Source organism: Indicator indicator, chromosome 20, assembly GCF_027791375.1.
Source record: "Indicator indicator isolate 239-I01 chromosome 20, UM_Iind_1.1, whole genome shotgun sequence".
Classification (NCBI taxonomy): Eukaryota; Metazoa; Chordata; class Aves; order Piciformes; family Indicatoridae; genus Indicator; species Indicator indicator.
This window is the reverse complement of record NC_072029.1, coordinates 19,714,964-19,730,060: the sequence shown is the minus strand read 5'-3', so window position 1 is coordinate 19,730,060 and position 15,097 is coordinate 19,714,964. Positions and strand designations below refer to the sequence as shown.

Here is a 15,097-nt window from a genome sequence, read left to right as displayed (position 1 = left end):
CAGGGCTGCTTCCTCTCACCTGCTCCCCCAGTCTGTATTGATAGTGAGGATTGTTCCAGCCCAGGTGCAGAACCCTGTACTTGCTCTTGTTGAACCTCCTGAGGCTCCCAGGAGTTGTTTTCAAAGCCTATCCAACCACTCCAAGTGCCAGTGAAAGCCTGCTGCTCTCTGTTAACAGCTATGGCTTTCTCTTGTGCTGGAGGGCTTGAAGGAAAACTCAGTAACAGGGCAAGCCCTTGGAAACCCACCTCTAGCAAGGGCTGGTGTAACAGCAGGAGCATCCACTGCAGTCCACTCCAAAAGAAAGCCTTTTCCAGTCACAGATGAATCTGACTGGAACTGGATTGTCATGGAGCTGCCAGAAGATGCAAAAGAAGCAAGGTCTGCACCACAGTAGGTGGCCACAGAGCGAGCATGAACGTTGGGCCCGTCGTACACCTGCAAGGACAAGGAGAATGAGGACGCTCCTCGTGGCCCTTCCTGCTGCCAGAAGCAGCTTACTGATCCAGAGAGCAAAGAAGGTTATTCTTTAACAGGATTTTATAATAATCTTGTTTTTAGAGGCACTCAGGTGTTATCATAAACTGGGACAGCACAGAGCAAAGTTCAACCTGGTATCTGACCTGAAATTTTTGGGGTTTAAAATTAGGGATTTTTAATGCATTTCAAACTTACAGACTGGAAATGGCTGTTAGGGAGCCAGAGTATGTCACCCTTCCTAGAGCTAAGAATCACTGAAAGGACAATATGGCAAACCCAGTGAGCTACACCAGAGCCTGGGAAGTTCTTCCCATCCCTTTTGAAGGTATCTCTATTCATCAATTTTTATCAAAGTGAACTGAAATAAAATAACTCCTGCCAGGGAATCACCTTTAGCTTGTCGTAGTAGCATCTGAAGTGCCTTTCCATATCCATCTGGAGGATGTGGCCATGGATAACCTGGAAAGCATTGACGCTTATTCGCCACTGGTAGTTGGAATTGGGAGGGTAACTTCTGGGCCACTGTGGGGAAGCTATTTGTCCTTTGCTCCCCACGATGTCATTTCCATACACTGTTAAGAGAAGACAGAGACAACTAATGCTTCTCATCCACACAGATTAAAAGAAGACTTAGGGTCCAGCCTGGAATACAGCTTTCATTTCAGCCCATCTGACTTAATTTACTTGGTACTAGACAGTGCTGTGAGGCACAGACTTGTGTCTCAGACAGTGCCAGGATGCACATCTCAGTATTTTCTTGGTGTGAGGGATGCAGTGTGCCTTTACCCAAAGAAAATGACCCTTTTGAGCTGCACAGGGATGGTGACACATCTAAATTCCCCCCTGACTGCCTAATTTATTCTCCCCAAGAAGCATTAAATAACAAAAATTATGTTTTATAAATACTGTGCAGGTTTTGGCTGTGACAGAGTTCATTTTCTTCATCATAGTCAGTATGGGACTGTGTGTTGGGTTTGTCTTGGAGTCAGCCTTGATTAATGTGGGATGTTTGCCTTACTGCTGAGTAAAGCTTACACAGAGGCAAGGCCTTTTCTGCTTCTCATCCCACTCCAGCAGTGAGTAAGCTGGGGGTGCAGAAGAAGCTGTGCGGGGACACAGCTGGGGCAGCTGAGCCCAGCTGCCCAAAGGGTTGTCACACTCAGCTCAGAGCTGGGGACAGAGGAAGGAGGAGAGCACGTTGGGAGCACTGGTGTTTGTCTTCCTCAGCAATGGCTGTGTGAGGCAGCCCTGCTCTCCTGGAGAGCCAGGGACATGGGGAATGAGGCCCTTGGTTTGCACTGCTCACAGCTCTTGCTCTACCTGTTGAACTGTCTTCAGCTCAACCCGCGGCTGTTCTCACTCTTACAATTCTCTTCCTCACCCTCCTGTGCGGGCAGTGTGCTCTGGCCAAAGATGGTTCTGATTTGCTTGAGCTCTGAACTGGGAATTCCCTTTGAAAAGGTGTAGTAAAAGTCTCAAAGTAAGGAAAGTGATTGTGATTTTAGCTTGCACAATTAGCATGGCTGTGGATATTCAGCTTCAGCAGCCTGCTCCTGCAGAAAGTCCTGATTCTGGCTTCTTGACATTTTGCATCTACACACTAGCATCCTTTCCTTTACTTCCAGTTCTGCCCTTGGCTGAGGTCACACAGACCCACACTGGAAGGTGGACACTGTTGTACTCAGAAAGCAAAAGGGAAGAGCTGGGAAATATTTTTTTTTCTTAACTAATCAACTGCCTAATAAACAGCAACACAAACGCTGCTGCTCACTGTCAGGCAGCAAAGACTTACGGCCAGTTATTTGTAACTCTAAGGGGCTACTGGTAAGACAGGGCTGCCATAGAAGTTTTTAGCATATAGCTCTTATTTATATCTTCACAGGCCAGTACTGCTAATGGAGGAATCTGAAACCCATGAGATAAACTGCTAGAAAAGAGTCAGTGAAACAGGGGAGATTTTATTTTCTGTAATCCATGGAATACTCCACTCAGTCTGAAGGAACATTGCCTCTTATGGTAAGTTAAAAAGACATTGTCACATCTAATCCATCTGATGATGGTGTACTCACTGTAAATGAGTTCTGACAGAGTTTTGAACTCTATCTTATATTCAGCAGATAGAGCACAAAATAATTTACAGTCTTGCTGACATCAACAAACAACCACTTTTTGGAATCACTTTGGAAATGTCCTGAAAAAACAACAGTTGTCAATTAAATAACATCTACTTACAGTGAGAGAATGTGGCCTTGAAGCCAGCATCAGTGCCTGAGCTGTCTGAGACAAACTTGACCCACAGGACATGTGCAAGAGTGGATGTGTAGTTGGAAGGCAGGGTGTGCCCACAGAGCCGCGCTGCCAGCTGGCCGCTTTCGCTCCCCTCACGGATCTCCAGGTAGTCTTTGGTGCAGCTGCTGCTCTCCTCCATCTGAAACTCTCTGTTGCAAGGGCAGTAGAAGGCCATTAGGAGGCACAGCACTAGCACACACTTCAGAGTTAACCCCCCTGGTATCCTAAGGTAGCAGTTAAGGAGAGCACAACAGCACAACCCTCCAGAAGCCAGAGGACATCACTCATCATCTGGGAGGACACCACTCATCATCTGGGAGGGCTGCTGCCAACAGGCTTCTCTCTTTTCTAGGCTCTTCCTTTACAGCTGTGTTGCAGTTTGCAAACCTCTAACTTGTACAGATTTCTCAAATCTCTATATTTCTTGGTTCTCCTACAACAACCAGGAAACACAGAAAGCCCCTGGTATACAAACCAGGTCAGACTGTTCACTGGGTGCAGAGAAGACTCTCAGAGTCACAGATCAGTCTGCAGTCCCTTCATATATGTATCATTTCCTTCCAGCCAGAGGCCTAGGTTCATTGGTAGTTAACCACCTCAGAGCACAGAAATTCCTCATCAGTTCCTCCAGAATTCTGAAGGTTGCTGTTTTTCCTGGCCTTGCTGAGTTCTGCATGGCTGGGTGTACAAAAAGTTCCTAAGGATTGCTATGAGCTCTTCTAAACCAATGTTTACCTTAGAAAAGGAACAATATTTAGTAATCAAATTATTAATTCTTAATTACTGCACCAGGATGAATGCTAAACCTATTCCAAAAATCATTATCTGCTGTTCTAAGTGAAGTGCTTTGATTCAATACAAAATACTCTTCAGAAGCAAGCTATGAACATATAATAAAGACTCCAGGGTGCCTCTTACAGCCAATGCCCCAAATATCTGTGTTTTCTGGTAACAACTCCTCCCCTTCAGTCCTGAGTACAGCCTCATGTGTTCACTGCACACATGCTGGGCAATGGTTCCAACCACTCATCTGGATATCCTACAGACTAACTGAAAGCCAGTCCTCAAAGCGCAAGACAGGCATTTCTGCTTAGACTGAGCGGAAGGAAAATAATGCCTTACGCCAGCAAAACTTTGTAAACCTCTGCTATTAAATCAAATGCACTCAGTGCTGCTTTCTAATACAATCATGCTATGCTTTCCAGGAGTGTCAGCTTGCCTCTCAGCTACGTGCCACTGAGGAGAAAGAGTTTGCATGTCCCCAGTGTTGAGTTGCATGGCTGAAGAGTTTCGGCTTCACAGGAGATTTGTGGTTCAGATCTGAGGAGCTGTTATTAACGAGTTTGCCCTGGAAAATCTTTTCAGGCTGCAGCACTTTTTCTCTGCTTCAGCAAGTAAAGAAGGAATAGAACAGGCTTTTTATGGCAGTAGCCAAACAATGTGCACCTTATGCAGTCAGCGTGTTGCAGGGCACATTCTCCTTTTGTCCTCTGAACTGAAAATAACTGAAAATGCAGGCTTCAGAGCTGCTTTTCTTTTCCTGCTCATTCCTGATAAGCTTTGCAAAGGGTCAGTGCTTTCTTCCTTGGCAGCAGCCACTGTGTGATGCCAGGAAACTCAGGCTCAGAGATCATGGGTATAGAACAACCCTGCTGAAGGACTCCACATTGTTTGGTGGATCACACATGACTTTCCTGTCAGAAGTCTTCAAAGGAAAGTTACTTTGCTGAAAGAAAAACAAAACTCCTTCAGGTACTGTCCTGGCCCCTCTTGTACCTCCACTGCTGTAATTGTTGGAGAAATGTTGAAGAGTTTCCTACCAGTTTTAACTCTACAATCTTTGGAGGATCTGGGCCCTTTCTATTACTCAGCTATGCAATAAATACTACAATGAACCTGGCAGAAAGGAAACAGTAAGAGTTTCCTTTGTAAAGAAAAGGCAATGCTACATTTCCTCTTCTGTAGAAGTGAGATCTGGCTTCTTCAGCACCCCCTCTTGCTCAAACAATAACTCACCTATTTATACAATGCTGTAGCAGTGACTAAGAGAGAACACTGATTGCAAGCTGCAGCTACCCACTGCTGTGCTCTCTTTCCAAGTTACTCTAAAAGGATGTTTCAGCTTTGTCATCAGGTAATTACATTTCCTCATAAAGACAGAGCAGCCTTCCTGCAGGCCTGTCAAAGGGCTGAACAACCCCCCCTGGCCATGCCTTACATGAAGGACAGCTGGAGCCGGTTGCCAGGGGAGCTGAGGATCGTCCAGACACACTCGGTGTTGAGCGGGTAGGGCTCAGGGTAGCCAGGGCTGCTGAAAGCTCCTCTCTCCATGTGAAAAGATCCCCCACAGGCTGCAAGAAGAGGGAGACAGCAGAGCCTTGAGAAGGATGACATAAAGACCACAAACCTTGACAGAGCTGGAGCCTTTACTAGTCAAGAGAGAATTTCTCCTTATCTCCTTGCTCTTTAGCTTGTTGATGTACTTGCTGAGACCTCGGCCAAAGAGGGGAAGGCCAAGGCGGGATTAGAACAGAGGGAACGTCAGAGACAGGATCTGTTCTTTTCCTTCAGTCAGAGGCACGAGGTAGCAGTGTCTGTCACATAGACTCACATGAAGATGATGTAGCATAAGTGGCATGGAAGCCCCTGGCAGTAACGATGCTGTTGGAGATGAAGTTCACCACCAAGGCATTACCAAAAGAAGTGACAGGATCTGGGATAGCAGTGCCACAATAACGACCTGAAAGAGACCAAGGCAGGGAGAGAAAAAAAGGAGAGTTCAGCATGCAGTGACTATTGTTAATGTGACATTGGGGGGGGGGGGGGGGGGGGGTACTGTCTGACAGCAGCCAGCAGCAACAGCTGCTGCTTAAATCCTGCTGTTGTCAGGTCAGCCTACACTCAGCTGAAATACTCCATTTCACTTGCACACAACACAACTCAACTCTGCTGGCAATTTATTTTAACAGAGGAAGGACCTCCTGCCCTCCAGACAACCTGGTCCCTGGCCATTCTGTCACTGAGCTCCCTTCTGTTCACTCTAGCCAGAAACCACAGCTTAAATGAGAAAACAACCCAAAACTTTCCATCAATTATCTCTCAGACAGTAGTTTCCATTTCACTCAGTTGGTTTCTGATGGAAAACCCCAAGTGACAACAACAGGATAGTTCTCCTGTCATGGATTGTAACATGGGGGTTAGCAATATGAATCAGAGATGCAGCTGACAGCAGAAGGAAGGATAGCAGCTAATACACTGGTTCTCTTGCCAAGGGAAGGAGACCAAACCATGAATTCTGCTTCTAGCTACAAACTATTGGAGTGCTCTCCCACTCCGAACAAAGGAGCATGTACAAAAGGAGAGCAGGGAGAGCATAATTAAACGCAGATATTCCAGATTTCCCAGATAGGAATTTGAGGGGAGCCAGGCCCCTGCTGTGGTGAGCACTCTCATGGTTGCCTGGCAGTATAAACACTGACACTGGCTGCCCCAGACTGCTCCTGCCACTTGAGGACAGAGATGTCAGGAGAAAGCTGTACAAACTTCAGCAGAACACCAGGTTTTGCAGGGCTTGAGGGAAACCTCTTTCCTTCTCTCAGGAACCTGTAGCTTTCTTCACTTGTATTTAGTGTGGACTGTGCCTATGAGTGTGGGTTACAATAACCTTTGTACAGCTGACTGGGAGCTCAGTTAAACCTGGATTGCTTGGTTCCCAACAGCATCAGCAGAGGAGGAAGGAAAAGGCAGCTGGAGACAACACCAAGCTGCAGGTCAGTGGGATCCTGTCCAAGCCTGGGAGGACTCTGCCATTCACACAGAAGATGTATTCTTGGTTTCCTCTGGCCAGAGTGGCCAAGGAGCTTCCTCTCTCAGTCAAAATCTATAAAGCAGGAGGATGCTCACAGAAAACCTCCTCCTGACTACCTTTTGTGTAGGAAACCAACAAGGGGAAGGTGCAGTACCTCGAAGAGGGGCCTGGTAGTTATTGCCATCCAGGATCTCCAGGAAATCCCCAGTGCAGTTTTGTCTGCTGCTGTCGATCTCAAAGTCAGTGAAGGAGAGTGTGATGTGGTTGACTGGCAAAAGCAAGAGGAAAAACCTTAAAAGGAGTTTGGCATTGCACACAGAAATCATCCCATGTAAACAAAGGCACCATCTTCCCTTCTGAGCAGTTTATTCCCTGATACACAGAGTGAGTTTGATGGGAGTGCATCAACCTGCAAAGTTTGGTGCCTTCCAGCAGAACTGACATTAGAAGGGTAGGGCTTAACATGGACACAGGAATCTCCATTTCCTACTGCCTAAGCAGTTTCACTCCATCCTGAAGGTGTCAATAAATGCAGCATGGGGAATGCACACACATTCAGCAACAACTCTTCTTTCTGCCCAGGCTTGACCCCTTGTCCCTTTGCAATCCATACCATAGATCCAGACAAAATGTCAATGGATGCTGCCCTGCTCCAGCTGCTTCCTTCATCATTTTAGAACACTCCACATACATCAGTTGGACTGGTTAAAGGATCATTAACTACCCTCAGCTATGTTTGTACAGAATTGGATTTTCCACACCCTTGAACTGCAGGCCACATCCTGAAAAAGGCTTTCTGACTCAGGGTGTTTGTGACTCTTGCTTGCGTGATACAAAATCACAGAATGGATTGGGTCGGAAGGGACCTTAAAGCTCATCCAGTTCCACCCCCCTGCCATGGGCAGGGACACCTCTCACTACATCAGGTTGCTCAAGGCCTCCTGGGCTTAAACACTTCCAAGGATCCACAACTTCTCTGTGTTCTGTCTCACCACCCTCATAGTAAAGGACTTCTTCCTAATGTCCAATTTAATTCTAGCCTGCTCTAGTTTCAAACCATTGCCCTTTGTCCTGTCACCACAGGACCTTATAACTAGTCCCTCTGCAGCCTTCCTGTAGCCCCCTTCAGGTGCTGGAACAGAGGTGAAGTCACAACTGGAAGACAGGGTGTCCTCAACACCAGTGTGTGACAGTAGTTAAGCCCTGGCCTTAGAGCTCCCATGCAGCTAGAGCAGGTTAGAAGAGTCTGACAATTCAGATGGTAACTAAGTTTTCTCCCACATTGGTCAAGCCTGAATTTAACACAGATGTTGTGTTTTTCACTGGGCTACAATTAATTAGCTAGACTAAACTGAAATGACAGGGATGGACCCAGGCACTTCAGCAGGGTGCCAGTGACTGGCACTCAGCTGTACCATCTGTATGCTCAGCAGCTTGTGTCCTGCCCAGGCAATCAATCACAGCATCGATGCAGGTCCCCAGGACATAAAGCAAAAGGGCAAACCACAGCAGGTGGCAAGAGCAGGAGACCTCTTAGCAAAAGCAGAGCAGGAGCTCTGCTGTGGTTTGCCACTGGACACTTCCACTGGCTCTGGCTGTGCCCTGCCATGCTGCTGTGTGGCTGCCATCCCTGCAGCATGGGGCCTGTGGTGGTCCTCCTGCTGGCTGGGGGAAGTCACTACACACACTTCCTACACAGCATTTTCTATTCTCTCATGCTGCTGTAATGCAGGAAACGAGAGCCATGTGTGGGCTTTCACAAAGGATCCAGGAGAAGGCTGTCCTTATGCTGTGTAGGTCAGGACCAGCTGCCATGATCTCCTTTTTCAGGTGTTTGTACAAGAGTCTATGCATTGCTTTCCCCTTGATCTTTGTGCTGGTGCTTGCTTTGGCCAATCAATTTTAATTTTAAAAGTTAGCAAAATAAACCTATAAATGTGGTAGAAGCATTCTGTGATTTTTACAACATAAATATTGGATGAAGAACTGAAATCCAGGAGTTGCTATCAAAAATAAGCATTCATTTAGAAGGAGGTTACCAGGATACTGTTACCCAATTGTAAATGTTTGGGGGGAATCTTTTGCAACAGAAAGGTAATGCTGGGTATTAAAGGTAATACCAGTGTCTGATGGAAAAGATTTGGTGGTTTATGACCAGCCATAAATCTGTGTGAAAATAGACAGGCACATCTGAAGAGTGCCTACATGCAGATAAGGTCAGATTATTTCTTGTTCTGTTTGAATTTGGAATTGAAATTCCTCTGTGCCTTTTCTCATTAATTAATTAAAATGTCTTTATTCATTAGTTTGTTTGTTTTTAATGCTTGTTTTAATGTTATCAGCATAGCTTGAAAAATCCAGACCAGAATAAGGTCACCTTAACACTAAGTGCTTTAATTATACAGAAAGCCTTGGGGTTTCTCACCGACTAATCCACTGCACATGGCAATTGACACCTCATTTGTAACTGCAGCACTTGTATCACAGTAAATCAGCTCAGGTGACAAAGCTGCGAACTGTTTTCCTCACTATGCACTAAATCTTTGACAGTGAAACATGATTTGGGGCAGATTAGGAAAGCCACATTCTCAAACTACCAGGATGCAGAACTTCCTAAAGAAATAAAGGAGGAATTTTCTATTGTTGCTACAGAAAAGGAGATGAGGATGTTAGTCATCCCAGTTAGCTATAAAAGATGTTTTTACTTACATGGCTCCTGAGCTTGAATAATCCAGCTGCAGTTCTGATTGTTTGGGTATTTGGCAGGATACAGAGGAGAGGAAATTGCTGCCCCAACTGAATCTGACTCTATGAAACTTCCACATGCTTTAGAACGAAACACACAGAGATGTTTACAAATACAAAACACAGAGCTCAGATTATGCAGTGAAAAATGAAGGCATAAAACACAGCACACTGCATCAACATGAAATGAGATCAAATTCACAACAGTGATTTGTCAGGAGGAGAGATTTAAGCTATAGCTCCCAGCGCTCAGTGCACTTGGATCCACAGGCCATGCTGCACCTAGCTGACCACCTGCGAGAAACAAGAGTGTCTTGGGAACTGATCTCACCTTTATCACCTCCTTATGGACTACAAGAGCAATCCTGGTGCCAAACCCCCTTGTTGTTAAGACAGTGCAACCATATACCCATTTCTCTGATCATTTGCCTGTGTTGGTAACTAGGACAAAAAAATCCTGAGAAACCCTCCAGATGCTTGCAATGGCCAAGGACAGCATCAGATTGCATTGGGATGATCCTCCTGTGAGCTGCAGCAATAAAACTGCAACTGCATTGAATGCTGAACGAGTGCAGGAGCTTGGTTGGCTGCCTCACTTTGGCTCACAGTCCTGACTGCTGTCATGTCTCTTTTTCAAGCATTCTGGCTCCTCAGAAACCCCTCCACACATGAGTTTAACACAAAGCTGCTGTCAACAGCAGGGTGGGGAGTTAGGAACCAATGACCGAGACTCATTCCTTGTGCCGTGCTGCCTAAAACACCCAGCAAGAGGTGGGATTCATAGTCTTCTCAGGAAGAGGGAAGTTGGGTTGCCTGTATCCCAGGTAGGGAGTGCTTGCTCACCAGGCATGTCTTGTGCAAAGCCTAAGCCAGTCAATGTGCTTGGAGCAGGTTTAACAGATTGGGCTGTCACAGCTGTTATTCAGAAGTGCCTGATTAGGTCCCTAACTAGCAGCCATCTATCTAACTGGGGTTCCTCACAGTTTTGCTGGTGCAAATCCATCCTTTTCTTCATGTTGTTTCACAGTATTTCCAAAGAAAAACAGTTTGCTGGGAAAAACACAAATGTATAGTGAAAAGAATCCTAAGAGCAAATGAAAGGGATTTGTGACTGTATCTTGGGGAGAAAATGCTTCCAAGGTTATTATGAGAAATCACAAATAATCAAATAGTGTGTCATGGCAGGAAAAATCCTGCACACTCGGTGCCGTCTTTCAACAAAAAGGAAGCCCTGTAAAAAAACAATTAGTCCTCCACAAATTGGATAGTTGCTGTTTGGCAGGGCTTGCAGGCCCAAACCCATGGACCCCATCAACAGCAGCACACAGGATTCTTTCATAGCTCTGTAGAGTCATGCACATGGATGGACACAGAAAATGTGATTTTGTCACGGGGTCTCTGCAAACTGCCAGCTCTCCATTTTTCTTAGGACATTTAGGAGTAGCTAACTCTTAAGGGAGGAAGAGTCAGAGGCTGCTGATGTGTGCTAGAAGCCTTGCCATAAAAAGTGCTTATTTGTTATCCAATCAGAGACCCTAAGATGATACTGAAATTTTAAATTCCTTCTCATTTGGAAAAATTCAGTCCTGTCAAAGATCCCTGCTGCTATGCTGCAGGCATAGAGAGAAGACTGTGCTGTGCTAGCAGGCTGTGCCCAGCAGACAAGCAGGGCTTGCTTAGGTACATGCCTTGCTTAGGGAAATGCCTTGCTGCACACAAGCAGGCCTTGCTTAGAGGAATGCCTTGCTGCACACAAGCAGGCCTTGCTTAGGGAAGTGCCTTGCGTAGGGGAATGCCTTGCTTAGGGAAATGCCTTGCTTAGGGGAATGCCTTGCTGCACACAAGCAGCTCACCCTCAGCGAAGCGCGCGCTGAAGCCGCGGTGCCGTGTGGCTATGCTGGAGCGCAGGTGGATGTACAGCAGGTTCTTGGTGGAGGTTATGGCAGGAGGCTGCTGTGTTCCACACAGCTTCCTCAGAAGAGGTGCTTCACTGCTAGGACCATCAAATACCTGGTGTGAAAAGAGGAAATGAAGTATTTAGTTTCAATAGGAGTATGGAGAAGACTTTGATTCCATTCCCTCTCTTATGTTTCATGGATTCTGAACCCAGTGCAGCCCTGGCTTGGGCAGTACAGACTAACTGTGCATTGCCTTTCTGGATTCTGTGTGGATTTCAGGCTGAGGCTACTGCAGCCTTCAGAGCAAAGATGCAACAAGGAATCATCTTCCTCTATGTGTATGCAGCACAGAAGCAACCATCCTTTGACAACACAGGCATACCTACACCTGTATTGCTGTCTGCTCATGGCTAACATGAGTTCCTAGGTAGCTTTTATTCCCTTCGAACCCACATCTTGCCTCAGTAAAGTCTTCTACACTGGGCCTAACATGAAACCAGTGCCATAGTGGGAGCCATGACCATGTATAAAAAGAAAAGACAGCACACTTACGGTTTTCAGATGCATGTAGCCAATGCCAAGGACCAGAGCCCATATATTTATGCTTTATAATAGCTTTAGGGTGCTGAATTGCACACATGCTCATTGTTATTTATGAATAAAGAAAAGTAGACAAAGGGAAGAAGAAAGCAAAGCTGGTTTTACAAATTTTCACTTGCAATTTTACCATGAATGCCTTCCTTCTCTTTTTGTGGTTTTTATTTTTTTTTCTTTTACATCTGATATTTTTGTTTCCTTCCTCTGTTTCATCATCAGGAAGAGAAGGACAGTGATGTTAAAACCAAGGGGTTTCTAGCTTAAGAAATGTCAGAATTATAAGAAGGGAAACTACAGAGCTGGAAGCATGGCGACTGCCTCAGAATATCCCACCCAGCTTTCCTAGCACTCCAGCAGATGTGATTTGCTGCTGCTGTTCTCAGAGCCACGGGCCAGTCCCAGAGTCTTTGTGCTTGGTTTCAGAAGTGGTGGGCACTGGGGCCATCAGCAGTTGGATGACATGCAGAGGAAGAGCTACTGGCCAGCAACAAGAGCTGGATTGCTGGATTCAGTTCCTCTTTCATCATTAGTGAACATTCATTACCCTGCATTACCATAGGGAGGTCATCAAATAGAACCTGAGACCCAGCTTCTTATAATGGAAGGGAGAATAGTATGGATAGGAGCACTGGAAGATACTCAGGTGCTAGGATGCTAGAAGCTATATAAAAGCTCACTCTGAGCAAAATGCTGCCTTTGGATTTGAAGAAAAGTCCTTCTTACTGAGAAAGTTTCTTTTTATTTCAAAGTGCCTCAAATTCCAAGAAGTCTGTGCAATGCAGCACAGAGGAACTAAACCTTTCTGGCCAGACTGCACAACGCAATGCAATGTTTCTGCCTTTGGCATTCACATTAGTGAAAAACTATCTATAAAAGCTGATAGATTATCTGCCTCAAGCAAACCTCAGAGATAAGAAACAAAGGACAAATCTCCTGCTTAATTCTCCAACATAGCTGTGTTCATGGGCACAGCATCAAGCTTCTGACAGTAGCCAGCTGTGTGGGACCTCATCCCAGAGCAGGCAGTGTACTGCAGTGTCTGTCAAAATGGTAGAGAGACCCAAGATATCCACCCAGTCACCCTTTCCTTCCCTCTTGGCATCCTGCTACAATTAGCCTTTAGCAGACAGTGTACAGTGTTTATTCTTCCTCTGCAGATGTGCTCTGCATAGAAATCCAACTGCGTGAGTCCAAAAGAACAAACCATAGAATGTGAACAAAGTAATGACTAACAGAATAAACCTTAGGGATTCAGGATCTGCCCTTCCCCAGACAGTACTGAGAGAGTTTTATCTCACTCCTAGAACTGAGAATAAGCACTGCAATGAGAGAGAGTAGAGAGAGGGCTTGCCTACAGTCCCTGTACTGCTGATGTTGGTGGATCTGTGATGCTCTGCTCAGCTAAGGGTTTGGCTGTTGACACAGACTGCTGTGAGATTCTGGCAGTGGAGCTTCCTCACTTGGGAATACACTCGGGGTGAGTAACATAAGGGACTAAGTGGGCATTTCACTCCAAGGGCTTTCTGGAACAAAGAAGTTTTTCTGTGGTAATACTGGGAGAAGAGCATGAAGTTAGAGGAACATTTTCTAAACCAAGTGTATTTGCTGTTCCTGGGATGCTTGCTTGAAGAAAAGCACTGTCTGCTCCTTCAGAAAGGCAGAAATCACTCCTAGCCTCTACACCTGCAACAGTTCATCATCAGCATGAGTGAGATACGTCAGCAACCCAGGAGTTACGGCAGCTGCAGGTTAAGCAGGACAGCGACACACAGATATTTTTATGGCTGCATCATTTTTGCTCACCTGCTATGTATTAGCTTAAACTATCATATGGGGAGGATTTCAGCCTTGACTATAGCTCAGAAACCCAAATGTTCCCCAGTATTTACACACTAGTGCAGGAAAGAGTTGTGTCTCTCTGCAGCTTCTTACTGAAAACATCTGAGAAATGCACTTCTGTGGCTGCAGGAGCAAAGGAAAATGAAGCATCTGCTGACTTTGGAGCCAAGTTTTCATTTGCACTGAGCACAGCAGCAGTTTGCTCTTCTCTTCCCTCTCCGCAGTGAACAGAACTAAGTGACTCAAGGCTTTCTTGTTCAAATGTGTCCTGCATTTTGCAAATTAACATGACAAGAAGAAACAATTCATGTCTCCTGAGCCATAAAAACTCCACATAGTTCTAGCTGTTCTGTCGTGGAAGATTTTCCCTGCCAGCATCTGGAATAAATGAAATCCTGTCCCTCCAGCTCCTAGAGGCATGCATTTCTAAATTCCTGGGTACTACTTGTTGTGGTGCAACGGGGAAGAGAAATAACATTTACTTCATCAAAGCCACTGAAAGGAACAAACTCTTTCCCCTTCCCCTTTTCAGTGCCTTTCAGTGCCTTCTGAGGCATACTCTCCTCCAGTCTCCAGTTCCTCCAAACTCCTGGTGTAGCACCAGACACCATGCTGCCCACACACAGGAGCAAAACCCACAGCCATTAGCACAGTCACTATTTCTTTCCCTCTGTCTGCCTCCAGAGCAACACATTTGTTTGTTGTAAGGCACACTCTCCTGACGGAAATGGGCTGGTACGTAGGAGAAGCTAAACTTTTACTCCTCATGTATGGTGTCAGTGACATCAAAAAATCTCTCAAAGAAAGATATTGTGCTTTCTACAAATAGAACCGAGTTATAGGTTAGGTGAGGTGAGAGAAAGCAAAGGCTGTACACCTCACTTAGCAGGTGAACAGATGTTCTTCTGTGCTGGCAGCAGACTAAACGGCACAGACACTGAGGGCTTAGCTGCGTTTCAGCAGCTCAGTGAATGAAGGATGTGCGCTTGGTGGTGTGGACTACGCCCTGTGCGCTGCATCCGCTGACTCTAGAGGGAGCTCAGAGCAGTCACACCGTGGCTCAGTTCGTTTGGCTGAAGCTAGACCTCCACTCAGACTCACGAATCAAATCACTGAGCACGAGTGGAAAACTCTCTGGGCTTTCTGGAGGTGTAGCATAGTCAAGCAGCAGCAGACAACAGCCTTTTCCCTCTCCATTTGGCAAACATAGTGAACATGCAATGGAAAACATCACAAGAAAAAACAAACCAACCCCAAACCCCAACATTTTCCAGTGTTCTCCATAGAAAGGAACTTACAGTGGAAATATTTTTTAAAAAATTAATCTCGAGTCATAATCCAGGGAAAAATGACTGGGCCTAGAAGGGGAAGGATGAAGGAAAAGGCCAATGGTACATTCCAGGGTGGAGGGGAGTCCCAAGAGAACTCCCAGAGCAAATCC

The 15,097-nt window shown here is 45.8% G+C and overlaps 1 protein-coding gene across 1 annotated transcript in view; it reads right to left on the bottom strand.

The window, feature by feature from the left end:
* CUBN (cubilin) overlaps nt 1-15,097 on the bottom strand; it is a 162,792-nt gene that overhangs the window by 67,260 nt on the left and 80,435 nt on the right. Inside the window, exons 32-39 of the mRNA XM_054390004.1 lie at nt 11,176-11,332; nt 9,287-9,403; nt 6,732-6,845; nt 5,381-5,509; nt 4,988-5,120; nt 2,713-2,918; nt 871-1,052; nt 249-438 (exon numbers count right to left, since the gene is read on the bottom strand). Of these exons, the coding sequence (XP_054245979.1) occupies nt 249-438; nt 871-1,052; nt 2,713-2,918; nt 4,988-5,120; nt 5,381-5,509; nt 6,732-6,845; nt 9,287-9,403; nt 11,176-11,332 (1,228 nt within the window). The remainder of the gene's footprint in view (nt 1-248; nt 439-870; nt 1,053-2,712; nt 2,919-4,987; nt 5,121-5,380; nt 5,510-6,731; nt 6,846-9,286; nt 9,404-11,175; nt 11,333-15,097) is intronic.